At 44.9% G+C, this 26998-nt stretch overlaps 2 protein-coding genes across 6 annotated transcripts in view; one reads left to right on the forward strand and one right to left on the reverse strand.

The window, feature by feature from the left end:
- Positions 1-12381, reverse strand: part of USP37 (ubiquitin specific peptidase 37) — a 39444-nt gene extending 27063 nt beyond the window's left edge. Inside the window, exons 1-10 of one of the 4 annotated variants that reach the window (XM_069781125.1) lie at positions 12268-12381; positions 11082-11289; positions 7327-7498; positions 6677-6777; positions 5200-5381; positions 4760-4834; positions 4078-4175; positions 1874-1958; positions 779-940; positions 184-315 (exon numbers count right to left, since the gene is read on the reverse strand). In XM_069781125.1, the coding sequence (XP_069637226.1) occupies positions 184-315; positions 779-940; positions 1874-1958; positions 4078-4175; positions 4760-4834; positions 5200-5381; positions 6677-6777; positions 7327-7498; positions 11082-11237 (1163 nt within the window). In that variant the 5' untranslated portion in view covers positions 11238-11289; positions 12268-12381. Of the gene's footprint in view, positions 1-183; positions 316-778; positions 941-1873; positions 1959-4077; positions 4176-4759; positions 4835-5199; positions 5382-6676; positions 6778-7326; positions 7499-11081; positions 11963-12267 lie in introns of those variants that run through there. The other 3 variants (XM_069781127.1, XM_069781126.1, XM_009923158.2) reach the window with 3 other exon arrangements.
- Positions 12382-12539: 158 nt separating this feature from the next.
- Positions 12540-26937, forward strand: CNOT9 (CCR4-NOT transcription complex subunit 9). 2 transcript variants are annotated; one of them, XM_069781154.1, is made up of 8 exons: positions 12540-12693; positions 17154-17333; positions 18434-18549; positions 19861-19970; positions 20760-20869; positions 21843-21941; positions 24456-24547; positions 25251-26937. In XM_069781154.1, the coding sequence occupies exons 1-8, from the start codon at positions 12670-12672 to the stop codon at positions 25417-25419; spliced, it is 900 nt and encodes a 299-aa protein (XP_069637255.1). In that variant the 5' UTR covers positions 12540-12669; the 3' UTR covers positions 25420-26937. The 2 variants fall into 2 exon arrangements, with proteins under 2 accessions (XP_069637255.1, XP_069637254.1); XM_069781153.1 differs by having other exon boundaries at positions 24456-24546; positions 25244-26937.
- The last annotated feature ends 61 nt before the right edge of the window (positions 26938-26998 follow it).

Here is a 26998-nt window from a genome sequence, read left to right on the forward strand (position 1 = left end):
TTTTAAGAGCCTACTTCCTATTTGTAAAGTAAAACTCCAAAATACAGAGAGAGCTCTAGGATTTATTTTATTATCTACACATGCAAATTACCCTCTACAAAGTATTACCCTCTGCTTCAGCATTACAAAACTAGTTTCTCAGTAACGAAAGAGAAAATATCCTTCCTAGAAAGTGAATTTTACCTGATAAGTGCATTGAGTGGAATTTTTTTCCATGGGATACCCTGCTTGAGCAAATCATTAGCAAAAGACTGAATTGAAAACAAGGACTGTAGAATGGCATTCATATAGCAGGTGTTTCCCAAGTTTGAAAATCTGGAAAAAAAGAAGATGGAACATGGTAGGTATGTCAACGTGTAAACATGCCAGTGTTAAACAGGGCACTACTAACATGCAGGACATTCACCCCAGTCACTCCCCACAGAGTTTCCTATTGGAGCTGTCCTCCTGCCCTCCAGACTAAACTGAGGTGGCATTAATCAGGAAAGCACCCAGGAGTTTCTACAATCAAAATTTAAAAAAATGCGTGTATATACACAAGATAGAGAAATAAATCATGAAAGTGTATGAAAGGAACATGAATTATCTGCAATTATTATATCTCTAAAATCCTCAGGAAGTGAATTTAAGAATACATATTTTCCAAACTAGGGAAAGTGTTCCCTGTCTCAGTGTTCATTAATTTCAGGACTTTTTTTTTTCCTTAAATAATTGTAACAAGAATGCGCGTGTTCTGATGATCAAAGTGTGCATACTAGATAAAGAAAATTAAGTTTACCCTTGTAATTGTTGTTGAGGATGGGTGGAAAGGGGCACTCGGGGTTTGTTCCACCCTGTATAATCTTGATTAGATCTCATTTTTTTAACAGAAAGAGGGGCAGGCTGAGAAAGAAATCCCAGGCTTCTTTTGGCTGAAGGAGTCTGGCTGGATACACTAGACCTAAAAACATAAAAGGATAAGAAGTGTAAGATTTCTAATGCTCTTCCTTAAATAGCTATAGTCCATGACACTGGAATTGTATTGTTATAGAAGACAAGGATTGGTAAAGCCACACAAGATAACTGGCATGTATCATAATGCAAAAGAGGTGTGAGAGAGAGAACTTTTCAGGGTGCTTAAATACTTTGGTTAGATTTCCTTACATCCACAGGTGTGCATGCAGTGTAACCAAGCCTTTTGTCTTTAAGATATTTAACAATTCCACACTGTATGATGAGGGGAAGAACAATCATGTAGCATGAGACCACCACTCCTAAGATATGCTCAAAATTAACATCTGGGCCAGAGTCTTCATTTTCAGCCTCTTGTTCTTGTAACCTAATCACTCTGGACCTCAGTAGTCCCTCATGTGTAAAGCATGGACAATGCCTCTTTTCTTCCTTGATCTTTTATCTCATGTATCTAGGGCAGAGACCAACAGTTTGATTGCACAGCGTCTAACACAGAAGAATCCCAACCTCAGCAGTATTCAGTATTACTAAAATGCTGTTACTAAAATATAGTTTCAAGCCATTTATCTACTTGGGGAAAATGAAGCAAGGATTCAGTCTAGAGTTCCAGAGTTTATATAGAATTAGAACCATCTAGAATTTAGATATCATCTGGATCAGTCATTCACAATGACTAAAACAGACTTGAGTGATTTTAAAAAGTCTATCTATAGCAAGCAGTAACTGGAGTTTGTAGATGTAACTAGAGCAATTGTAGCCACACTGAATACTTAGGTTGTACTCCTGGGGTGTGTGGGGGAATCTATAGACACATTTCATGCATATAAGCTATATATCACACGATAAACACACAGGAAACTGAAGACCCTAATTCCTGGGAAAGAACCGTCATTTACAGTTCATGCTAGTGAATCAGTCCTACCTGTCCAGGGTGGAACTGCCAGTGGAGTACTCTTTTGATGAGGACCGACTACCATAAAAGGATGATGACTGCAGTGGTAAAATACCTTGAAAAACAGAAAGAAAGGCAGGTCATTTTGTTACAGGTAACTCAGCTATTTATACAATTGTCCTGGTTTCAGCTGGGATAGAGTTAATTTTCTTTCTAGTAGCTGGTATAGTGTTATGTTTTGGATTCAGTATGAGAAGAATGTTGATAACACTGATGTTTTCAGTTGTTGCCAAGTAATGTTTAGACTAAGTCAAGGATTTTTCAGCTTCTCATGCCCAGCCAGAAAGAAGGCTGGAGAGGCACAAGAAGTTGGGAGGGGACACAGCCAAGACAGCTGACCCAAACTGGCCAAAGGAATATTTCATACCATGTGATGTCATGCCTAGTTTATAAACTGGGGGGAGTTGGCCTGGGGGGACTGATTGGTGCTCAGGAACTAACTGGGCATCGGTTGGCGAGTGGTGAGCAATTGCATTTTGCATCACTTGTTTTGCATATTCCAATTCTTCTTGTTGTTATTATTTTATTATTGTTGTTATTATTTTCTTCCTTTCTGTCCTATTAAACCGTTCTTATCTCAACCCATGAGTTTTACTTCCCCCCTGCCGCCAATTCTCTCCCCCATCCCACTGGCTGCATGGGTGAGTGGCTGCATGGTGCTTAGCTGCTGGCTGGGGTGCTAAACCATGACAACAATATACAACTCGTTTAAAAGTATTTAGTCAAAATGTTTAAAAATCCTCAAATACTGTTTTCTAGAATTGGTTGGGAAAGTACTAACACACATACTTAGAAGTACTAATGCGAATATTAATCATACACAAATAAAGATATTCTGGAGTTTTAATTGAATTTAATACCACAATCTCCATCAAATCCAAACCACAATATAAAACATTAAAAAGTCATTGAATGGTCTTAACTATCTGAAAGATAATAAATACCCACCTCTTGTTCAAATATACAAGATACACATAACAGAAAACTCACTAATGATTTCCAATACAGTGCTCACAAAATTCAAGGTAAATATACAGAAGTGAAAACAGTTTCCCCTTCCACTCCAAAATTCCACAGTAAATTACTACAGGCTTGGGGCAAAACATGATTGTTCCATTGTTCTGATATCATTCTGTAAGATACTGAGACTCTAATGCCTCAGATGGTGGCACATAAAAAAATTCTCTCAAGAGTCTAAAAACCACCTATTGCAGTGAATCACAGCATAATTTAGTTCGGATAATGAATAAACATTTGCTTCTATCCCAGCCTGAAGTGGTTTGAGCCATGCAACTTTCAAAAATGCAGATATATGAAGAAGGAAGATCACAATACTGTTACCTGAGCTTGCAGGTATACTCTCACAGATTCTGATTTTGACTCTAAAGAGCAAACCAATTTTCATTTAGAGATAAACATTTACCTTACTGGCTCATCCAGCAATACGTTTGTGCCATCAGAGCTGCACTAAAAAAAGAATGCATTCAGCAACATTCCCCATAAAAACAAGATCTTGAATGCATTCCCCTTTCTGGGGAAAGGGGCTCAGTATTTATTATAAAACTGAAGAACAGTGCTGCTTACTAGCTTACGTGCATACTGTCAATATATCTATATTGTCTATAAAACCTTGTCACACACCAGTATCCAACAGAACTTTGGTACAAACAGAAAAAGAGTCCTGGCCCCAAAGAGTTCCCCCTCTAAGTTCTAGAGAAGAGATAGGAAAGTAAAAGCAAATGGTACACATTTTCAGCACAAAACCCAGCCTACAATTCACATGGGCATTAACAGCAAAGGAGAGCTTTAAAAATAAACAAGAAAGCAAGCAAAAAGGAAATTTTTAGGTGTTTACAGGAATCCTCTCCCAAAGTGAAGGGCAGCTTGGAGCAAAGTTTGAAGCTGCCTGTTGAATTTTCAAACAAGCCAGCACATGGGCTGGCATCAGCAGCCAAGTATAAAGGTCAGGGTCACACTAGACCAGGACAGGCTTTGAAAACGAAGGCAAATTTTCCGCATCTCATATATGGCTCTGTAGGAAGCAAGAAAGTTAGCGGCACAGGGAAAGCAGATTAGGAAAACCACCTCTGCAGCAACTTTCTAAACTAATATCAAAGGATAAAATCGTAGTGGTCAAAGGCAGGTATCATTTGGCTTTACTTCTATTTTTTTACCTGATGTCCTATTTTCCTCTGCCTGCTTCAGATTCAACTGTTTCTCTCTGCTACTGTTCAAGTACTTCCATGCTGGATCACTCAAGGCTTTATTATTCCTACAGATAAAGAAGAGTGGAAGTTGGTGCAGTTATAGAAGATGCAGGACATTCCTGCTTGATATTTACAACTTGTTTTAAAGCATTTCTCTCCTGTCACCTTTAATACTTGACTATGGAACAGTTAAACTTTACTTGCAGGTAAGTTTAACCAATTCATTTAAACAACCTTCTGACTTATGATTAAATGCAATTTCAAACACACAGAGCTTATTCTTGAAACGGCAATTTCCCTTTAAGAATTTTTGTTTTGAAGGGGTCAAAGCAAGTTCAATAATGAAGGTACCTATTGCTATACATGTATAGCACATATGACAATCCTGACTAAACTGACAAAAGAAAGATGACACAAAGTTTGCATGTGCCAGTTCCTGCAAATCAACTGCTAGCACAGGTTGTATTTCCCTCATTAATCCTGAATGCAAACCCCATTTCAAGCACCCAGTGTGTTCAGAATTTGACAAGTGGCTAGCCTGTACCATGTTGCTGAGACAGGAAACACCCAAGCATTCTTTTCAGAAAAATTTACCTTTATGAATGAACGAAGAGTTTAAAATCAGAAACTAGAAACAATGGTTACTTACGTTGAAGAATCATTCTCTTTGGGATAGTCTTCACTCATTTCTGAACCAGGAGGTTGTGTTCTTTTCCTCTTTTCACTGATGACAGAAAATTTTTGAAGTGGTCATTCTTTCAGAAAGGCTAGTAAATGATCCTCTTCCAACTGAACAGAACTCCTCAATGCTTTCTGTGCATTTTGCACCTATCTTCCACAATCTCCACTTTTATAACATAGCATACAGAGAAGAATTTGGTCTGCCCAACTCTTAAGTTGTTCATAAAGCTCTAGTGCCAGTACCAGCCAGAGGCTAGAAAAGCACGTATTAACATCCTGTTAAAAGTAACAGCAAAACCAAAGGAAGAAACATATTCCCTTCTTACTTCTAGGTGTACTGAGTTCCACCTGCAGCTCTATAAAGAGCTATATTTTAACAATATCATAATAAGATGATAACACTCCTACCGATTCTCCAACAAGCCCGTTCTGTGAGGGACTGATGACGCAGGAGATGCTGAAATGTTCACCCTGCTGGTAGGTGTTCCAGTTCCAGCGGAATTTTTAACAGACGCTCTCGCTGGGGTACCCAGCACCTTGCGAAATGGATTTTCCTCCTTACTTTCCACAGTCACTCTTTTGGGAGGAGTCTGCAAAACCCAAGTGGTGGGGGCCAGTAAGACAACCGAAACCGTGAAAAACATGACCATCTTTAGTCTAATCTAGCATTTACAACACTGCTTTACTTGCTACAGTGTAGCATCCAAAAGCAGAAAAATGCTACTTAAAATAGATCAAGAGAGTTTAACCCTAATTAAACATAGGTAAAATTTTGATGCATGGATGCATCATAAACATGTTGCAAGTCATAAACATGAAACTCTACTGCAGTAACCAATTTCCCTTCTCATCTTCCCATGCTAAGTCTGCTGAACTTTAGTTTTTAAAATCTCATTTACATGCTTTGACATTAAAAAACCCAAGGCATGATTCCTAACTATCCCCAGATCAATCCTGGGTGGTATTAAAAAAAAAAGAAAAAAAGAAGCTGTATTAAAAAACACACAATTAGAACAGTGCCCTGACAGCCTTGGGCCAAGCAAGCACCACATGTAATGCAATGGAAAGAGCTAATAGTTGGTTGACTAAGGAATGTTGGTCAATTTTAGACTTGAAAACTAAACATGTCTAATCTTACCACTGTATACACAGCTTTAGAGTTTTAACTGTGAGATTGCCTTTAAGCAACATGTAAAATTTGTTTTGGGACTTCAAAAATATTCTCCCTCAGGGCAGTAATACAAGTATATTCACAGAGATAAAGTAAATTAAAGACAGTAGATACAACATGAAATCTGTATTATGTAGGGAGAAAAGGAAGAACAAAAATATTTTGAAGGAAAATCACTTTCAGTGAAAAGTCAGCAAAATTTACATAAAAATCTGAGCAGAATGCCACAAATTCAGTCACTTTATTCCAATACAAAACTGGGTCAGCAGCTTTTCAGTATATACATTTGGCTGAAGTCTGCTAAACTCATTAAGACCTATGCTGACTATAACATGTTCAGCTGCTACGTAAGGTGTTCAGTATAAACATAGAGATATTCAGAACTGTGTGAGAAACAAGTCTTAATCATGTACTTTCCCTCTATTTCTGCTTCTTCTCTGCCTGACTGATAGCTCAGCATGAAGAACATATTCTGTCTTCCATAGCCAGACACTGACCTCTCTTATTCATACAGAATATAGGGCTCCTCATGAGCAAGACACACCGTTGCCACCCACTCTGTATATACATCTATTCCAAGCCCTCTAGATTATAAAGACTTTGGATGCAAAGTAAGTATTTACAGTGCTATTACAACATACAATAAGAGAATGAGAGGAGAAAATGAATGAAATAGAACTGAAGGAAAGGGAAAATGTGAACAATTAAACAAACCTGGTTCTCTATATAAGAGAATTGCCTATTAGCTTCCTTCTGTGTGGTCCTGCTGCCCAGCACACCTCCAAAGCTGCCAGATCCCTGAGAGGGTTTCCCAGCTGACAGGAAAAGTACACAACATTTAATTTGATTGTCATTTAACTGATTGGCATTCTTATTTGTAAGATGTTATTTAGCTGAGTCGATTTTGGAAGGGACACACTAGATTTCTTTCAAACAGACAGTACAATATTCTGAGTGCACAGACATAAGCATATGTTTACGGATATCCCTTATATTGGTTGTTTATTCAGTTGGCAGTAAAGTCCCTACCCTTAAAAAGAACAAAATAAAATAAGAGGTAAAATTAAAAAAAAAAGAGACTGCGCCTATGTGATAGACAAGAGTTTTTTAAATACCAACATACTTACTACATAAACAACTCCTACATGTTTAATCTCTGCTTATTGTTCAGCATGACAAAGGTACATCATGAGAAAGGTAATGTAACAAAAATTGGGGTTGAGGGCCAGAAAGAAGCATTTACACAAATGCAAAGGAAGTCAGTAACACAATGAGGACAAAATGACTAAAGATGAAAAAAAGAAAACACAGCACCAACCCCTCTCCAAACTGCTATTAACATGATTTACAACAATTGCACTTACCAGTATGAACCCTGTCTTGATGGACTGCATCCAAATACATCCGCATTTCATTTGCATCTTTAAATGGCACCTTATCAATTGTCAGGAAGCTGGTATCCTTTAGTGTTAGCATCAGGCAGCACAGTTTTCTACCATTTGGTCGTAAGGTCACAGTTTTAATGTTATGGCTTAGCTGAAAACAAGAAAGTGACTATAAACATAAATCCATTTTTAAAAGGCCAAAATACTTACAAATTCAAACAAAACACTTCAAATGGAGAGGGTAAGAGGCACTTGCACTGAAATACTTCTTGCTCCATTTCAAGCAAACATTAAGCCTCATAGAATTAATGCGATTGGTGATCTTGGAAGCTGACAGAACTGAAAGGACAGTATCACTACAGCTCAACAGTCCCTATATTCCTGGATAAGCTTTCTAAAACCTGCTTTGCTATCAAGTGTGACCTTTTTGAACATTAAGCAATAAGAGCTTCATACAGTCCCATTTAGCTGTCTGAAACTTCCACATCAAGTTTGAAATATAATTTTAAATGGGGAAAGTTTTAAATGTTAAGTGCAAACTTCTACTCACTTTATAATTTCCTCTCAGGAAAGACGGGTTTGACATAGCTTAAAAAATTTGCTAAGGGAGTCAGTAAGAAATATGCTTAGTCCGTATGCAACATTGCAACAATTAAGTGGTGTCAAAACTTTCAGGGTTATGGCCAAGCACAAGAATAAAATAAGAAGTTGTGCTCCCTAATAATGCCACTGCTACTTTATTATACCATTACTTAATTGTTAATTCATGCTAAGTCACCTATAAGAACTGGCTGTTTAGTAAAGGCTCTACTATCCACACAGGTTGAGGGTAACTCCTAAAGCAGAGGAAGCAAAAGAATACTTCACATCTACAGACTGCATGGAAGTTTGACGATACATAGCTAAGCATAATCTCATTTTCAATTCCCTTGCCCTTTTTTGCTTAATTCTTTATTTTGCTGCCTCTTCTTTAGCTTTTTCTAAGATCAGGCACTAGCTACACAATGACCTCCATGCCAGTATATTGCTATACTCAAAGCTTCATACAAGATTGGAAACCACAGCCAAGGTCATTAGGCACTACACAAGACAGAGTAAAACACTGCCCATCAGATTGGAGTCTTCTCCTAATTTGGCCTGACCTGCATACTGCCACACTACCAATCTAAATAATGATGATGAAATAATAGACATGAACACTAATTACACTCTAGCACCCAAGTTTCACTATACATTGCTCTAGAACCTGTCTTGTCTCCTTCAAATTACACACAAGGTTAAAAATAAAAATTATTCCTGATTTTTATTTAAATTTGATCAGGTATATAAAAGACTGCAATAGTAAAACACACTCCATGTCCATCAGTGAGATTTCTTTTTTTTCCATGCAGATCTCTAGTTTCTTGGAAAGCCCATCTAGATACAATAGCAGTTTAAGAGAGGTGGGAAAACCACCTCTAGTCAGAAACTAAGGGTTTATTTTGCTGGGAAAATTACACTTCTGAAATACTTTGTGCTCAATCTTTGTGTTTTGGGTTTTTTTTTGGGGGGGTGGGGGTGGTTGTTTTGGTTTGTTTGGTTTTTTTTTTTTAAATATAAGCTAAAAATGTCTTCAAAGACCTAAGAATTTAAAAAAGGGCTCAATATTTTTCATCCTCTCTTAAAACACTGAACCCAGTGCAAAGGGATTACAGTTACTTCACCATCTCAGTGCAAAACAACCTTTTTCAACTCAAAATGCTATCATGAGAGGGCTACATCCATACTCTCCCCCTGCACCTGTTACGACCCAGTCAGCATCACAAAGTCTTGGGAGGTGGGGGTAAACAAATTATTTCTCTTAATACATATCTAGCATCTACGACAACTTGGTCAAAGCTCTGAAACATCAGTAAAACATACCATCTGACATAAGAAATTTGATGACACATCAGTCACTGTAGAAAGAAATATAACCCTGGATCCCTCCAAATGTTCCACTACAGAAAAGTAAAAAAAGGTGGAGAACCGACAGTTCTCCCACAACAACTTGGCAAAAAAAGGGAATGCTACTTCTAAAGCAAAATTATCAGGAATTTGTCACACCTGAAGCAGCACACAAGAGCACTGTGACAGACTGGGGCCAGCTCACACAAACTACATTCAAGCACAAGCCTGCAGTGCAAGGGGCAGGGAGCTCTCCCTGCCTGTTGCTCACTCCCACCAACGTTCTTGTGCCGATGTTGCTTCAAGATTAACAGGACCAGAAAGCAGATCCTGCTGAAAAATAACCACCATCCAAACAAAAATAATTGGTCTAAAGATGTGGCATTTCCTCCTCCTCCCTTGATGCTGTCCCAGCTGCATGGTGCCGCATCACCCCCTCCACGAGACCTCATGTTCAGTCCTTTCCCCAAAGTAATTAATGTAAAAAACCTCCACTGAGCTCACAGAGAGATCTGACAGGTGCCAGAGCCAGCAGGTGGGAGAGGCTGGGAGCAAAACCTGCCCCTTTAGGCCGTGGTTAGCTGATCTATAGGCTCATCCTCCCCATGGAGCCACCTTTCGAGTCAGTGTCACACCACGTTAACACTCATCCAGGCAGAAAGGAGCGCGTGAGAACGAGCACCCAGGGAAGGTATGAGGAGAAGAAGAGACCACTCTTCTCAGAAGCAACATGGTCCAACGCTGGATTAAATCAAACATGCAGACACAGCATTGCGCACAAGAAAGCAGATGATTCTTTTCAAGTCTACAGTAACAGAGGTAGGAACTATCCACAGCGAATGATTTTCTTGTGCCTCTATCCCAAGGCAACACAGGCTGCCAGATTCTTTCCTAAGACTTTTGAGTGCACTAAGGCAGCAAAAGCTGATCTTTCAAAAATAAAGTGAACTTTTTTCACCAAGTCTGGACGCAGAAATAAATGGCTCAGAGAAAGGTCTAGTGAACACTACTGATGAAAAACAACTGTGGCAGGAAAAAGCAGAAGCCAACATTTAGCTCAGTTTAGGCCGTTACAAAGTTGCTAAATAAGATCGGAATTTTTTTTTTCTTCCAACTACTCTTATACCCTCTACATGTTTTTAAATCAGATAGAAATTTCTTATAGAAAAAAACTCCTTAGCATTCTTTCGATTTGGGGCATTTTGCACAAAAAAACTAGGAAGAATGAGCAGAAAACAACTACAGAATGAAAAAAAAGGCACTTTAGGCTGAATATTGCAAGAGAATCTTTATCAGCAATCTGTATCAGCCTCCCAGTGAGGAAACCACATTGCCTGGCATATTTAAAACCTAGAAGTGTAACAATTGCTGTACAGCAGAGTCTTGTATAAACAAGCAAAAGGCTACAAGTGTGTTAACACCCTTACTCTTCAGCTGGGAAAACTGCTAGTACAAAGCGTTCAGATCTTCACCTCTAGATTCCGCAAATGTACCGATAACAGAAAGGTTACAGTTCCAAAAATCTGAACATGTGAGCCTTGATGCTATATACTTTGGTAACTTTTCTCTGCTTTTTAGTTCTTCCCATTCAGTGGTATCTCAATGCCGGCTTTGGCAGATCCTTTAACAATACACGTGAATAATTTACAAGAGATTTATACAAAGGGATTAGTGTTCAGGAAACGAGGAACAAGAAACAGTGACAGAGGGAAGTTTGTGTGACACTTAATAGCCTTGAAGAGGACAGCTGTTCACAAAAGAGCACAATCCATGCACTGCTCAAACAAAAGCCTTAATATTTGGTATACCTGAAATGTCTTTGGAATTCCTCCAACATTGTAGTGAACCACTAGACTCACTTTGTTGTCCTTCTCCACAATTTCAAAGCTCCCTTCTTTCCATTTTGTAATCCCAGTCTGCATGCTGCGCATCCTCACAGGTCCGTGCACCTTTAGCGGAGCCATGCTTTCTCACAGAAGAGAGCTAACAGGACTAAGCGTACTCCGCCTTAAAAACCTGTTAAAAAGGAGAAAGTTGTTATAACTAGGCAGGCCAAATAATCTCTACGGAAAGATGTAAGTGTGACTTAAAAGTTTCTGTAGAAGTTCAGTAGAACTGTTTTGCTGGTACTTTTATACGCAGTGAAGGAGAGGTAGACACAAGTGAAGGAAACTTAGATTAATCAGATCTCTCCCAGATCAGGCAGCAACGAGCTGTTTCCTCACTGTTGAAAGGCAAGCAGACCCAATCCAGACACAGAAGTTCTTGCAAATCCTTGCAGCAACTTCAAGGGATTTGAGGAAAGAAAAAATAAGTGCCTGAGGAAAGCCGGTAAGAGACGGAAACCAAAGTTGCGGAGGAAGCCTAAGAGGCAAAACGAGCTCGTTTCTGACGGGACGGGAGCCGCGGTCACCTGGCGGGGCCCGGCCGGGGGTCCCCGGGGCGGCGGGGCCCTCGTGCGCTCCCGGCTCCCCCCCCCTCCAGCCAGCACTCCGCCCGGGAAAGCCACCGGCCCAACGCTACGAGAAACAGCCCCCGCACCGCCGCGGGCTCCCGGTCAGCACGGCGGGGCGTATCGTAAATAAAAAACGAGAAGAAATGAATGAAGCGGCCCCTGCGCGCAGCCCGGGAGCCGCCGCCGAGGAGGAGGGTCCGTCCCCCCCCGGCAGCCCGCGCTCAGGCGCCGCCGCGCCCAGCCCGGCCCGGCCCGGCCCGGCCCGGCGGCCCCGCTCCCCCCCACCCTCCCCGCCGCGCCCGGGCAGGGCCCCGCGACCCTGCCGCCCGCCCGGAGAGGGAGATGAGGGGGTGAAGGCAGCGCCTCCCGCCCCGCCGCTCCATGGCCGCCCCGGGCCGGGCCGCTGTGAGGGGAGGCGCCGTGCGCCGGGGGGGGGGGGACGGGACGACGACGACAGAGGGGGGGCGGGGGCACCCGGCCGGCGCCGAGGGGGGGGAGGGGGGGTGAGGAGGAGGAGGGTGGGGGCCGAGCCCCGGTACCTGCGTCCCGGCGCGTCCCCGGCGCCGCTGGACGGGCTGAGGCCCGGGGGGGGGAGGGGAGGGGGAAGGGGGGGGCGGCGGCGGATGGCGGGAACCGGCCAGCAGCGCCAGACACCGCGCGACTGCACGCACGCACGCGCGCGCGCGCCCGCTCACGTCAGCGCGGCGGCGCCCTTCCCGGCGCGCCTCACGCCCGCCCCCGCGCATGCGCCGCAGCCGCCCTCTTGGCCTCGGCGCTGCCCGCGCAGCCCGGCCGGCGCCCGCGCGCATGCGGGCAGCCTTCGCCTCCTTCCTGTCCCAGCCTCCGTCGCGGCGGGCGGGGTGAGGGGTCGGGGCAGACCTGACTCTATGGCGACGGCTTTCTGAGCTGGGCCCGGCGGCAGCACCGGCACCGCTCCCACCATGCACAGCTTGGCCACGGCGGCGGTGAGGCGCGGCTGCGTGCCCCGGCGGGGCGGGACGGGCTGGGGCTGGGGAGGGGACCCCGTTGCGCAGGCCGCGCGGGGAGCGGGGCTGCGGGGTGCGCGGCCGCTCGTAGCTGTGAGGGGGACGTTTCCCCTCGGCCGCCCGCGGCGGGGGCGGGGAGGGCTTTGGGCCGCGGGGTGTCGCAGCCCGGGTGAGCTCCCTCCCCGCAGTGCCCCGGTGCCCGGCTGGGGCGGCGGGATCCCTCTGGTAGCGGGGAGGCGGGGAGTGAGCACTTTTTCGCTCCGGCTGCCCCTCTCCCCCCCTCCCCCCGGGACTCCTCTGAGCCTCCCCGAGGGGGCCGTGTCTTGCTCTGCTGCTCCTGGGGACGGGGTGGCTCGCCCAGGGGCCAGGAGGGCTTCCCTGCTGGGTGCCTCGGCTGCGCTCCTTCAGCCCGCTGTGTACCACCTCGGTTTTCCCTCCTTCCCTCCTCTTGCCCCCTGCGCTCCCTCCCCCGCGCTGCGCCTGGACGCCTCCTGAATGCCCGGCCGCCTCCTGAATGCCCGGCCACCTCCTCTGTTCTCTGGGGAGCTCTTCTGCTTCTGGCCTCAACTGCAGAGGGAAAGAGGAGATAGCGAAAAGCTCCTCAGGGCGGCATGCAAGCGGGAGGAAAAGCAGAGACTGCCTGTTGCTTCTTCCTTTTTCCCCAACACCTTGCAGTGCTGTCCGTAGTTGGTGCTTGCCCTCCTCCCCTCGGGAAGCTGCCGTGGTGGGATGAGGTGCCTGATGTTCAGGCTGGTGGGAGAGGAGCGGTACCTTGGCCTGGTTGGGTTCAAAAACGGAAGCTGAGTTTGAACGATGTGGTTACTGCATCTTATCTCCCATCTGAGCGGGTTTGTGTTTTGGTTTTTGCTTCTCCAAATGCACATTTGTCGTGTGTATAAGACTTCCTAGAGTTGATTGAGTCTCTGGCATGTATTGGGGTTGGGAGGTGTATTGCAAGACCAGCAGTTAGAGCTGTTTTCAAAGGAACTTATCTCAAGGATCTGCTTGGACTAACAAGTAAACAAGAGTGAGTAAAATACTTATGAGCATAAGTTGAGAGAAGTTTTTAAATCTTCCCATTTTAAGTGCTCGTGACTTTAAATTGTTTCCTGGAGTGCTGGCAAATACCTCTGATTTAAAGTGACGGTTTCCGGAGCATAGAATGGTGTGCAAGGTCATAGTGAACTCTCTTAATCAGCATTTACATGTTTATAGCAATGTAATTCCTAAGTGCTTGTCAAAAATGCATGAGGGACTGTTGTATCTCCCATTAATCCTCTATCTGTGTTCTAGTCACCACTCTATAGAAGGATTTTTTAAAAAAGACAATTTTAAAAAAATAATCTGTTTCAGGAATAGAAATCAACTTTATTTGGGGACTCATTTGAATGTATATTTAATTTATACATAATTCACACCAGCTGGTAGTTCTGTATTGAAGTGTTTCTTACCACAGTCGGTTAGTATGCTTCGACTAAAGGTGACAGGGAAGGATGTTTAGTGCTAGAAATGCGCTTGGGAGCTGCGGTAAATAACGTTACCTCTTAGTAGGGTCATGAATTGGCTCAGGAATCCCTTTAGGTGTTGTGAACACTGTTGTGATAAAGTTGTGGTAAGCCAGAGCACTGGTCTTTATACAGTGATGCTGGTGGCAGCAGAACTGACACTTTGATTTCAGACCTGAAGACAGCATAACATGCTAGAGGCTCGAGAACAGGCTAAAAACAATAAATGTAGCTGTAATTAGCAGTAAGCACTGAAAGCCCAACTCAAACTAGCTAATTCACTATTATTGAAGTTCAAAGTTCATTTTGGTATTTTTGAGTTAGTGATCTGTCAAAATAGTTTAAAAAGCACATGTATCCGATTAGTCAATGTTCTGCTTTGGTGTGCCAGTATTTTTACCAGTGTGCCTAGCAGCAACTGCTCAGGAAGAGAAAGCCAATTGCCTAAATCCAGTTCGTTATGTGATTGTTGGAAATGTAATCAGGCATGGATGTTTGAGGTAATGTTGTTTCTCTTGAGGAGGGTGTTACAAGATCTTTCGTGATGCAGAGGTGGCTAGTTTGTGCTGTGTTGAGGTACTGTTGGTAACTTTTGCTTTCCCTGTGTGGAAGAGAAAGTCTGCCTGGCAGGGTTCTGTCTTGGAGCTTGCAGGATTTGTATGTAGGCCTCAGGGTTCCCCAGAATTTTACGTTTTAGAGGGAGAAGGGGGAACAACAATAAAGTAGGAAATTAGGAAAAAAATGTGTCTCTTTCAATTGAAACTAAAATGAGAGGAGCAACTGTAGAGCCTGTGAAAAGCAGTTGGTTCTGGCTAAGACAGATATTGGCCATCATAAACTTAATTGTGTGGAAAATCTACTTAGTATTCTCTGGGGATCACAAGCACATGATTGTGCTTTTAAAGGGTCGATGTATTTAAGCTTTCAGGAACTGAAACTTCCAGTGAGTCTAGAAAAATAGATGGAAGCTTTAGATAACACAATTATAACAACATTATTGCTACACTGCTTGTCACTCTACCATCCCAAATAAAAACAAATGGTCTTTGTTCATTCTCCCTCTCTTTCTGAGCTCCAGTGTAGGAGCTGCCATTGGAATTGCGCTCCCAGGTGTAAGAGGACAATAAATTTGTCAGGATTACTCATTTAGTGTGAGGTTCTGGAAAAAAAAATAAATTAAAAATTGAGTAAACAAGAGAGAAGAAAGGATAGGAGGAAAGATGAACAGCTAAAAAGGTATTTGAGCCCTAGAGTACAGGGACTGATAACAGCACATTGGCTTATATATAGACATTTGAGTTAAATAATAATGATGGAAGTGGCTGGGGGAGAGAGAAATCTCAACAGCTGAGGAAGAATCTCTTTGGATGTGATCTCTTTGGATCTAATACGTGGATGAATGGAGGAGGGACACCTTTGCAGCAATAGAGGCAGAAAGCTCTGGACAGGTCTGCCAAAGGTTAAGAAGTCTCCCTTCATCCCTCCTGCAGTTCTGGGAGCCTGCCTCTGGCATATGGTTTCAGGTTTGATTCCAGCCACTTTCAGTTCCTGAACAGGAGTTTTATTCTCCTCAGTGCCTCAGCCATTAGCTGCTTAGTAGTAGCGTTGTTGTCAGTGTGGTACAGGCAGTGCTCACATCTGTCATGGTAAGCACATGAAGAGTTTCAGTCTGGGGGGTTTTTTTAAAGAAAAAAAAAGAAGAAATAGAGTCCGTTCTCTGTTCCCAGCCATGATTGCTGTACACGTGGAGATGCTGAGTGGTTGCATGCAGGCTAGCTCAGGAGCAGCAGCATATGAATAGGGCTGTGCTTTGCTTGAATAGTAAACACTACAGCAGAATGTTTGAGTATGTTCTAAACTGGGTTTTGGAAGTGTTCACACAGGAGGTTTTATTGCTGCTGTTTGTCAGAATTTTGTATCTGAATCGCCAAACTGTCTACTTAGGAAGCCTGCTGAGCATTTGTTTGCACCTTGAGTGCTTGTTGTGCCAGCAGAGGCACGAGACAAACTTTCATTGAAAGGCTTGCACCTTTCCCTCTCCACAGAAACTATGCTACAATTCCACAGTCCCTGTTTCTCTTCCTTTCCTTCCCAGCCCTCCCTCATTTTTTTTGGCTTGAAAACTTGTTGGCCTTGATGCTGTTCTTTACCTGATGTTCCAAGAAAGGCAGAATAGAAATCCTGCATTTCTCCTGAGTAGTAGAAAATATGCCTTGACTATGAATATAGATGTACCCTTCTCTGGCTTTATTTTGAACAGGAATTTTTGCACAAAATCAGTCTTGAAAAATTCCCTTTTAGCTCCATGCATGTAAACAAGATACATGGGGTGAATATGAGATGTCTCTACCAGCAGATGTTACTGGCTGTGGATGGTGTCTGATGTTGGAGTAGTAAGACTTTTTCCAGTATTTGTATGAATATTTTTCTCAGGTACGTTGGGTGAATCCTATTGGCAGGTTCCAATGTCTTGGATGGTTTTGGAGAGAAAAAGGTAGCATCTGCCTTACTTTGAATTTGTGGAAGCTTGCACTTGAAGCATGAAATGAACGTGTGCTAAATGCAGGTGGAGCAAATGATAGCTGGCTAAAGTGTGTGTGACCTTCCTGGGAGCTCTGCTGGCGTAGGCAGGCAGCAGCATGGCTCTTATGTTGCTGAATGAAGTCACAAGGTACTACTGACAAGTGGATTAAGAGAGATTGTCCTGATGAGTCAGGCCAGAAAGTAAAAACTTTACATTTCAAATAGGTGAAATAATAAGACTAATCTAAGGAAGGGATCCATATCCAGAGCATCTTAATGCAGCTTTAGTTCCTTCCTCCCCCAGTCAGGAGTTTCTTGAGCACTTTTTTGTTTATCTGCCAGGTTGTGGGAAGAGTTTTTGTGACACCTGGATAAAATGTTTGGACTGAAGTTTTCTTGTCTCCTTCCCAGCCTGTGCCAACAGCGCTGGCTCAGGTTGACCGCGAAAAGATCTACCAGTGGATCAATGAGCTGTCCAGCCCTGAGACACGGGAGAATGCGCTGCTGGAGCTGAGTAAGAAGCGTGAGTCTGTGCCTGACCTTGCCCCGATGCTGTGGCACTCATTTGGCACGATTGCAGCACTCCTTCAGGTGGGTAGGACTGGCAGCATCTTTATTCCAGGGTGCAGCACCAGCACATTGCAGCGCTTGTGTGTCCATGGGGCAGATCTGGGGAGGCACTGGCGGAGTCCCTTATTGCCATTGTATGATATTTATTGGGTCACATGGTGAGGGGAGCAGATGTGGCAAGCCCATTTGCCATTAATCATCACTAGCAAGGCGATGTGTGCAGAGACTGTAAGATTTCTAATTAGATAACATACGTAGTTGGAAGGGGAACAAGCTAGCTCTTGGCTGTATGAGCTCCCTGTGGATCACATTCTGTTTATTTTCATACAGTGTCAGAGCAGAGCCACAACAGTCTTTACCCCTAAGATCTCTGGTTTGATTTGTTCTACGTGAGCTTGAGCACATCCTGGTCAGAAGGTTGCCCTTGCAGGGAGCCCACTGGAAGGTCAGCATGGGAATGCTGCTCGCTGCTCTAGTGAATGTACCTGCATTTCATGTGAAATGAAGCAGCTCAGCTTATCTCTGGGCAAACTACTCTACAGCTGATGACTGGCTATCTCACTGCTGAATCTAGTAATCTCTTTCGAAGAAGGAAAGAAAAGAATGCAGGATTAGCGATGTCAAACTGTTCTCAGAGTGGCCCTGAAACAAGTGAAGAAAATTAGAAGGGAGCTATAGCTGGAAGTAGGCAGATTTCTGAATCAGATTTCTCTCCCTTGGCTGCTTCACCTGCATTGAGTTAGAAGAGTACCAGCAGCTACAGTTTGAATAGAGTGGGTGTGCTCTGCCTCTAGGCACAGGAACAATAAACAACGCTTCTCTTGGATCTGGAAGTTCAAAACAAAGCGGTCCCTACACTAGTAAAGAGCCAGGAAATCAAATTAACCCTTTTTTACTGAAATGTAAGGTTTGAATACATTCCTGTGACTCCTTGTGAAATTGACTCTGACCCAGCTCTGCCCTTGCCTGGTCAGCGTGGTGGCTGCCAGGTAACTTCAAAGTGGTGCTTGGTGAAAGCAGACTGTCATCGCCTGTCACCATACTTACTTGTTCGGCAAGTGCTTTGGTGCAGCTTTCTGATGTTTTTCTCTTTTAACTTTTCTTCATCTGTTAATTTTTAGGAAATTGTAAATATTTATCCATCAATCAACCCTCCGACTTTGACAGCCCATCAGTCCAACAGAGTCTGCAATGCTTTAGCTCTACTACAGTGTGTTGCATCGCATCCTGAAACGAGGTAAGTGTTTGCAAGTGCCTGAGTTTTCTGAGGTGTTGATGTTGACAGCTCAGCCTGTCTGTTTGACTCCAGAAGCACATAAGCGCCTTTCTTCTTTTTTACCAAGGCAAGTGGAACAGAGGACAGAGCTGGAAGATAGGCAGCTGCCTGCTGCTTTCACTTGTTTGCACAGATTATCAGGATGACAGCTTTATGGTGATCCTAAATGCATTGCATTCTGTGGATCATCTTGAGATTCTGCAAATTCTGAAAACATTGGGTTGTGGCTCCTGGGAGCTCAGCCAGAGATGAGAGCCTTTGTGCTGAGTGCTGTGTGCAGGATCCTTGTTTTAATGAGCTTACAGTTATTTAAACTAGCAGCTTACAGGTACTTAGACCAGCTGTCCAAAGGGTGGAATGAGCAGGACTGTTCTTCCCAGAGGCCGTGTGTGGCAAGGGAGTAATAGCGGAGCCATGTCTGGAGTCCTCCTGCCTGACTTCAGGTTTTCTCAATCTGTGTCCACCCCATGTCAGCAGGGGAAAAGATGGTGTTGGTTCAGCCAAAATCAGTAGCTGAAACTCAGAAGAAAACTACCCAGAGATCCATGATCTCATGCTTCTGTTCCTGCTGAGAAGAAAGTGCTGCATAGCTGAAGTTGTTTTTCAGCTGCTGCAAAGCAGTGTTATACAGCAACCCTCCATGAGATGATATCCAAAGAAATACGGTAGTTTTACACCACACACCTTTACATTTAAAGTTTGAAAACTGAAAACAGAGGAAGAATGTTGGATGACTGTGCAAGAGAGCTTCCTTCTGCTAGCAGAGCAGTCTCCAGGTTTCTCCCTGCAGTCTGTATTTTTCACCATTTTCAGAAGGCAGTGTGAGGACTCTTGGGGAAAGGTGGCTGTGCACATTTAAACTGTGGTAATGCCTAGAGATCAGCCAGTCTGGATTTCTGTCATGCAGATCCTTTGCACGTGCATTGTGGCTGACTGTCTCTGCTCATGGGAGCCTGCAAGGTGAAATGCAACAGTGAATGTACAAAGCAGAGGGACTGGGTGGCAGTAAGGGGTAACAAAAACAACAGGATGTGCTCTGTTCCTGATGAGCTGGAAGCAGCAATGCAGGTAGCTGACAGTTTAGGTGTTAGGTTTTGTGCTGTGTCCAGTGCAGAATTTACTTCATGCCTTTCCATCAGAGAACAAACTGTTACCGTCTTCTGAGGAGCACCAGCAGTGGTGTCTGTCAGGAGGCTCTGCATGGTAATGCTGGATTGTGCGCTCGCTTTTTTTGTCTTGTCTCTCACATTGCGTGTTCTCCCTTTCTTGCAGGTCAGCTTTTCTGGCAGCTCATATCCCTCTCTTCCTGTACCCCTTCTTGCACACAGTTAGCAAGACACGTCCATTTGAGTACCTGCGGCTCACGAGCCTTGGAGTGATTGGTAAGCAGCCAGACTAACACTGGAGCACTGGTTTCTTACCAAGTTGGATGCAGTTCATGCTGTGCGTATAGAGACCTGCACGATCAAAATCACAGGTCTCTTTTTATTGGGATCTTCTGAGTCCTGTAGTGTTAACAGGAGGAGCTGCTCCTTTTCCATCAGTTCTGGAGGCACATTCCTCTTAGTGTGTAGGAACTGGGCTTTTCACTAATAAGAAAATACTGAAGTCTGGGTGCATTGCCAAAAATATGTTTTCTGTGAGTACAAGCACCTGCAGGCTTGTTGTGCCTTCACCCTCAGCCCAGCCAGCTAGACACTGGGATGGGTGGGTGCAGACTTGGCTTTCTTTGGGTTTTTGTCATTGATTGACTTGGGTGTATTTGCCCTGTCTTACCCTTATCTTGTTGGTTTTTTTTTTTTTTTTAATTCTTTCTGCCCCAAACGTTTCTCTCGCAATGCATAAAATGGGTCTTAAAATGCACTTCTTCACAGAGGTTGCTGTGGGTGGTATGATCCTCTTGTGTTTGTATTACCACAGGGGGACAGCCAAGAATGCATCCCCTTTCTGAAAAACAAACAACCCCCAAACCCAGCTTGATTACTTTTATGTTGCCAGAACGATTTCTTCTCCAGCCATGTGCTGCAAGGTATTTAGGCCAACAGTTGCTCTGCCTGCCATTCAGACTTAATGATTCCTGGGGAGGACACAGCATAGGCCCTCTTTGAAAGGTGAGACTTTTTGGAAACAATTTATCATGTATTGATTTTGGGTTTTGTTTTTCCTTCAAGGGGCCTTGGTGAAAACCGATGAGCAAGAAGTGATAAATTTCTTACTGACAACAGAAATTATCCCCCTGTGCTTACGCATTATGGAGTCTGGCAGTGAACTCTCCAAAACGGTACCTACTCTTTTTGTCCTAATTAAGACTTGTCATATTTGTCCTTATTAAGACTTGTTTATCTCTGAGCAGGCAGCCAGTAACCTGCAGAGTTGGCTTGTGTCCTGTTGCAAATGCTGGGGCAACTCTGGATGGAGTTTTTACCTCCTGAAAAAACAAACAAATCAAACCCACCAAACTAAGCTGGAGTTCCCAAGCTTGGTAGTTTTGCTGGGAAAGACCTCTCTGCTCTCAGCACCTGTTCCATCCTTTGCAGCCCTGCAGAGTAACTTTCAGGGCTGAGCTGGATCAACTTTCCTTGGCCTGAAAGAACAAATGCTGTAGCTATGCAGTGCAGAGGTTTGGCGGCAGCTGTTGGTGGTAGTTGTGGGAATGCTCACCACACTGGACCAGTTTGTTGTCTCCTCTGATCAGGGGCCTCTTTCCCCCATGAGCTCAGATCTGTGGTCAGACTGGTCCGATGACCCAGGTAGGCTGGCTGCAGGTTTTAGTCTGTGTGTGCTTTTCTGGTGAAGCCTGCTGACATAGCTGGCTGAGGTTCTTCCAGAAAGTCACGTGTCTCATGATGAATCGATAACGCTCAAGATGAAAACCAAAATCATCTTGCTGTCTAGATGGCAGGGCCAAGGGACAGGTCCTTCTCCTGCTTCTTGCCCTATGACCAGAGTAGTGTGGATGTAATCCTGAGGCTGCCCTGAGTGGCCCAGCAGTAGTTGCTGTCTTATGCAACCTGCATCCAGCCATCTTGTACACACTGCTTTGCGTCCATCTCTTTAGCCAGAGATGCAAAGCATTGTGTAGTGTCCTGCATTTTCTTTTGGCTTTAAACTTTCACCGAGTAAAGGATTTGCTGCCTGCTGAAAGGCCTTTCAGCTCTGGGACTGCCTAGAAAAGAACACAGCACAAAGGCTGTTTCTTTTCAGGATAGATAAGTTGTTTATACGCTTTCTTTTCTGCTTTCTCCCCATTCTAGGTTGCTACATTCATTCTTCAGAAAATTCTCCTGGATGACACAGGGTTGGCATATATCTGTCAGACTTACGAGCGGTTTTCCCATGTTGCCATGATACTGGTAAGATTATTTGTTTCCCCTCTTTTAAAAAAAAGAAAAAATTATGCTCTAGCAGCTACCTTTTTCAGCAGCTACTTTACTGCCCTCTGGCTGGAGTACAGGATGAGGAAGGCAAATCGTTCTTGGGCTTATTGCTTTTGACACTGTAGCTCTCTGCCTCCATATGTTTCCTTTGTATATCTCTGGTTTGCGTGTCAAGAGAACACATATTAGTTGTAACACACTAAGTCCCCAAGATAAAATGGGTGAACATGTCCAGAGAAGAAAAAGAGTTTTCAGGGTTGTTGGCTGGATGTGAATTGATTCAATTTTATGTAAGAATGAATGATCCCACTGCTCAGATTATGGATACATTTCCCATTTATGTCTCCCACAACAGGCTGAAAGAGCAGCAGGTTGAGCAAAGGAGTAAGAGCAGGGCAAGCATATATGATGTTTGCCCTTATAACAGTCTTGCAGCTGCCAGCTATTTTCAGCTTTGGATTTCTGAGGCCAGTGGTGCGTTTTCTATGCAGTAACCCCCAGTGTTTGTCCTATCCTTCCCTTAAACCCATGGAAACTTTTTGTGTCCACAGTGTCGTTTACCAGGGAGTTTCATGGGTTTCCTGTTTGCTGCCTGGAAGGCCAACCTCCTTTTTTTTCTCTTTGAACCTGGCTCCTACTAGCTGCTGCTTATGACTTTTAATTCTTGTGTTGGAACACAGAAAGAGCAGACAATTTTTGTCCATTCCCTGTCCCCTGTGAAGGAGAAGTTTGGGTACTCATAATTTGTTCATCCCAGGAGTAATAGCCCCAACTTGAGCTTTATTATCTTTGAGCTTGCTGAGGGGAATACATGTCTGCCCTGGAATAGCTGTTGTCCTTCTTTTCTGTTTGTTTGGTTGGTTGCTTGTTTTTTAAAGAGCAATCTCAGGAGAAGAAAATGCAGCATTAAGTTAAGCGCTTTGCAATGCTGATTCTCTGCCTAAATGTTGATACTTTCATTAGGAATATTTATTTGTCTGTCTGTTTTCCCAAATATAAAGAAAATGTTACCTCCTAATTCACCCACAAACAGCAAAATATGAACGATCACGAGCTGGTGTCCATAATATGCAATGTGACATGATTTTTGCATTCAAGAAAAGGATCTGCTTTGATGAAAGTACATGTGGCTCGGGGGCAAAGTGAAGGATGCAGTTAGAAACCCTGGGGTAGGGGAGGGAAGGAGACCAAGGAAGAATCCATGGCTGGGAAGGGTATGAACACGGAAGGATGTGGGTGTGTAAAACTGTGTCAGCATGGAAGAAATGCTAGCTGTGGTATAATCCCGCCATTGGGTGAAGCACTGACATGATTAATATTCCATAGTGCTACAGAGAAAGATGAAAATGTTCATAGACATTTCTGTTCTCTATTTCAAAAATTGGGATAGTGTACTCTGTCTCATGAGGGTGATGATTTACTTCCTTGTCTGCTGATAACTGCGTAAAATGTTATGCAAGTATTGGATGCTTTTAAAAGAGCAGGTTAGTATTTCCCATCTGGGAGAGGTTTGAGGAGCTCTCTGACCTGTTCTTTGTTTCAGAGAAATACTGGTATCCTGGGGAATTGCTGAGAACAGAAAGCTTGCAAAAGGGCAGACGAGGGGGACCTCCTAATTGCTAACTGCCTGACTATCCAAATATGGGTGAATTTGGCTAATGAGGAAAATGCTTAGTGCTAGCCAATGTAGTTTTACAGGAAAAAACCCCAACTTGTTGGGCAGATCTGATTGACTCCTGAACATGAGGAAGCAGACTGTTAAACTCCTTTAAAGCAGGCATGTGAAGGCATCCACACTGTTTGCTAGGCTGGGTGCATTCAAAGGTGCAACCATGTGCAAAGTCCTACATAGTGTGAGAAACGGAGGCTGGGCCAGGGAGATCTGCCCTGGTCTTGCTTCCCAGTAATGGCTTAATGAGGGATGTCGGAGCAATTAAATACAACTCTTGGATGCATGATAAGACCAGATGTGGATCTTACTATATGTGGTGTGGGTGAGCCCAGTGCTCTGGCATGGTTTCCCAGGCTATTGTTAAGGTTTTAAAAGGGCGTTGAGATGAAGGCAGCACAGATGAGAACAGGGAGGGTTGCAGAGCTTGGGAGCACACCTCACGGGGTGACTCAGCCTGAGCTTATCAAAGTGTTTGGGGTACATTTGCCTTCCTCCACCAGGGGGAAACCCCAGGTTCTCTTTAATCTAACAGAGGGTTGGACCACTAAGCAGTCCCGGGGAGGTAAAAACCAAACAGAGATGAGACAAGCTTTCCCCAAGCTGCTGGGAGAATCCTTTCCAAGTCGTGGCTAGCTGCTTTTAAAGGCATCTTGGAAAGCAGAGTGCTGGGCTCCATGCAGGGTATCTAGATGAAAGGTAATGGGCTGTGATGCATGGGAAGCCAGAGTGAGTGATTTGATGGTCTTTCCCAGTCTCTGCTGATTGTGAAGGTGTTCTTACAAAGACTTTAACTGGTGGCACTGGCCTCTATCGAACAGGGTAAAATGGTCCTGCAGCTCTCCAAGGAGCCGTCGGCACGGCTACTGAAACATGTCGTCCGCTGCTACCTTCGCCTTTCCGATAACCCCAGGTAAACATTTTAGGAGTTTGGGTAGGGGCTTCTCCCTCTCCCTTGGAAGTGCAGTTCTTCTCTACAGTGCCCACTTGGGGAGAGTCAAGGTTCCTTGTCTGTCCTTATGTCAGCCTTAGCTCAGTGTGGAAAATAGGTGGGGTTTTTGGCTTGTTTTTTTTATTGCTAGTCCAGGAGCTTTTGTGGATGGGAGAAACAGTGACTGTTTGGGTCTGGTGCAGATTCAAGCTGTGCAAGCTACAGCTACCTGAGCTCAAATGTAGTTTGAACTAGGTACAAGAGAGGGACTGAGGTAGAAGGTATGCTATGCTCTCCCTCTTCTGCATCATGTGGGCTGTTGTTAGTAGAAGCCAATAGATGAAATTCAGTTGAGGGAATACAAACTGATTTCATGCTGATCAGCAGCTCTGCCCAAAGCTGCTGGGTATATATTTGTCATCTCAGCCTCTCCTGGCATCACATTGCTCTTGACTGACGGGTGTCAGGGCACAGGAGCTGGCTCGGTGAGGTCTAGTGTGAGGGATGGGAGCTGGGCTGGCTGCCTGAGTGCCGTGTGCTGCAGTGCTGCTGCTTGGTTCTTTCCTTGGGTGGCCCTGCCAGGGAGACCCCCAGGCAAAGGAGCGTTGTGTCCCCAGTGGGGTTTGCTCCCCTCTTGCCCCTGTGAGTTTATTTGTTGGGCCCCGTTTCTTGTCTCTTGATGTAGGGCACGTGAAGCTCTCAGGCAGTGCCTTCCTGACCAACTGAAGGACACCACCTTCGCCCAGGTCCTGAAGGATGACACCACCACAAAGCGCTGGCTGGCTCAGCTTGTCAAGAACCTGCAAGAGGGTCAAGTCACTGACCCACGGGGCATCCCTCTTCCTCCGCAATGACTGCTGGGGGAGGTGGGGGACCGGGGAAGAAACAGCTCAGGTTTACAAAGAACCAGGAACAGGTGACCTCTTCTGCAACAAACTGGGCACACCAGCTGGCTGCCAGCTTGTCGGACCACCCCACCCAGCCAAAGGGCCGCTCTGTAGCAATGCAGCATGCCTCCGGGGATCGCAACACCAGCAAATGCTGATACTACAGCTTAAAAAAAAAAAAAAAAAAAAAATCAATAAAAACAATCTGTAGAGATCCCCATCTCTCCAGGAGACTTGGCTGGCATCTCTCCCCCCACTGCCAGGCAGGGGGTAGTGCAGATGTCCGCTCTTCCAGCTAGCTCAGCCTCTGCCCAAGCAGTGTGTGACATGGGGTGTGCATGCCACATCCCTCCGGTTCCTTGTCACTTCTTGTTTACATGTCTGTTTAGATGAGTGAGCTGAATAAAAGCTGATCCAGTTGTTTTATCCCCTCTTAAGACTGCTACTCAGCTGCAGGTAGCCCAGGGACAGCTTTCTTCCCTGCCAGCACTTCCTTGCTCCTGGCTCTGCATCTGGCTGGTGCAGCGAGCTTCTCTCTTCCTTTCCTTTGGCACAGAGGCAGTGGCTGGAGCTGGGCCACTGTGGTGCTTGCCCCAGGAGGAGGGGTGGATTACTTGCAATGAACCCGCACGTCATAAGCTTGCTTCCCAGGGCTCTTGGGGGAGGAGAAGACAGCAGGACTGTGGCTCTTGTGCTGTAAATAGTGCACTCCCGCAGCTAACCAGCAGCTGGGGGCTGATGTGTGCTGGTCTCTCATCTAGCCCAGCTCTTGCCCAGCGGGGCTGGCTTGTCAAATGGAGCTCAGCATTAGGAAACCTGCCTTGTGGTGGTGGGCGGGCCACTGACCGATGATCCCTTGCCACAGGACAGCTGGGAGCGACATCCTGCGGGCTCCAGGTATGTCAGCTTCCATGCCTGCCGCTGCCTGCCAGGCATCTCTCAGTCCTGGTCCCCCTCCCTTCCCCCCCTCCAGTTCATCTCTGCCAGCCGGATGCATCCATTTCAGCTTTCAGACCAGCCTTGGTGTCTGCCTTGGCCCCACCGTAATTAAACTGGACCAGCAGCTGCTTACCTGCCTTCCCTGCGCTGAGGGGTTAGTGTGGCCACAGCAGGCTCTTGGAAGCAGCTGAGGAGCTCCTCTGCTCTGCTGCAGTGGAGCCTGCTCTTGGCTGCAGGCAAGCCTGGGCAGCTACTTGATTTCTCCCCCCTCCTCGAGGAGCCCATTTTGCTGATCATCTGCAGTGTCGTGCCAACAGTGTCTTAAATCCCATCTCGTTTCCCTTCCCTCCTCCCCTCACAGCCTTGCATAACAAGGGCAGAGCATGGCCTCTTCCTTGCCCCCGGGGTTCTGTTTTGTAACTATCACCTTCTTTTCCTTCCCGTCCACCCTGACCTTGACAGGGTGTGAAAATGCTTCTGTTTGGTTTGGGGTTTTTTTTTTTTTCTAAGTTCGGATTAATAAATAATAAAACCCCAGCGCCAGCACAGATTGCTCCTGGTCTGGTCTCTTGGGGAGGGCAAGCTGGAGGGGGGGATTTATTGCAGG

Source organism: Haliaeetus albicilla, chromosome 4 (genome assembly GCF_947461875.1).
Source record: "Haliaeetus albicilla chromosome 4, bHalAlb1.1, whole genome shotgun sequence".
NCBI lineage: Eukaryota > Metazoa > Chordata > Aves > Accipitriformes > Accipitridae > Haliaeetus > Haliaeetus albicilla.

Bases quoted from the DNA above. Each gene is read 5' to 3' on its own strand.
- CNOT9 (XM_069781153.1), top strand. From the start codon at position 12,670: ATGCACAGCTTGGCCACGGCGGCG. The intron at 12,694-17,153 runs GTGAGGCGCGGC...TCTCCTTCCCAG, and splicing joins ACAGCTTGGCCACGGCGGCG to CCTGTGCCAACAGCGCTGGC. The intron at 19,971-20,759 runs GTAAGCAGCCAG...TTTTCCTTCAAG, and splicing joins CACGAGCCTTGGAGTGATTG to GGGCCTTGGTGAAAACCGAT.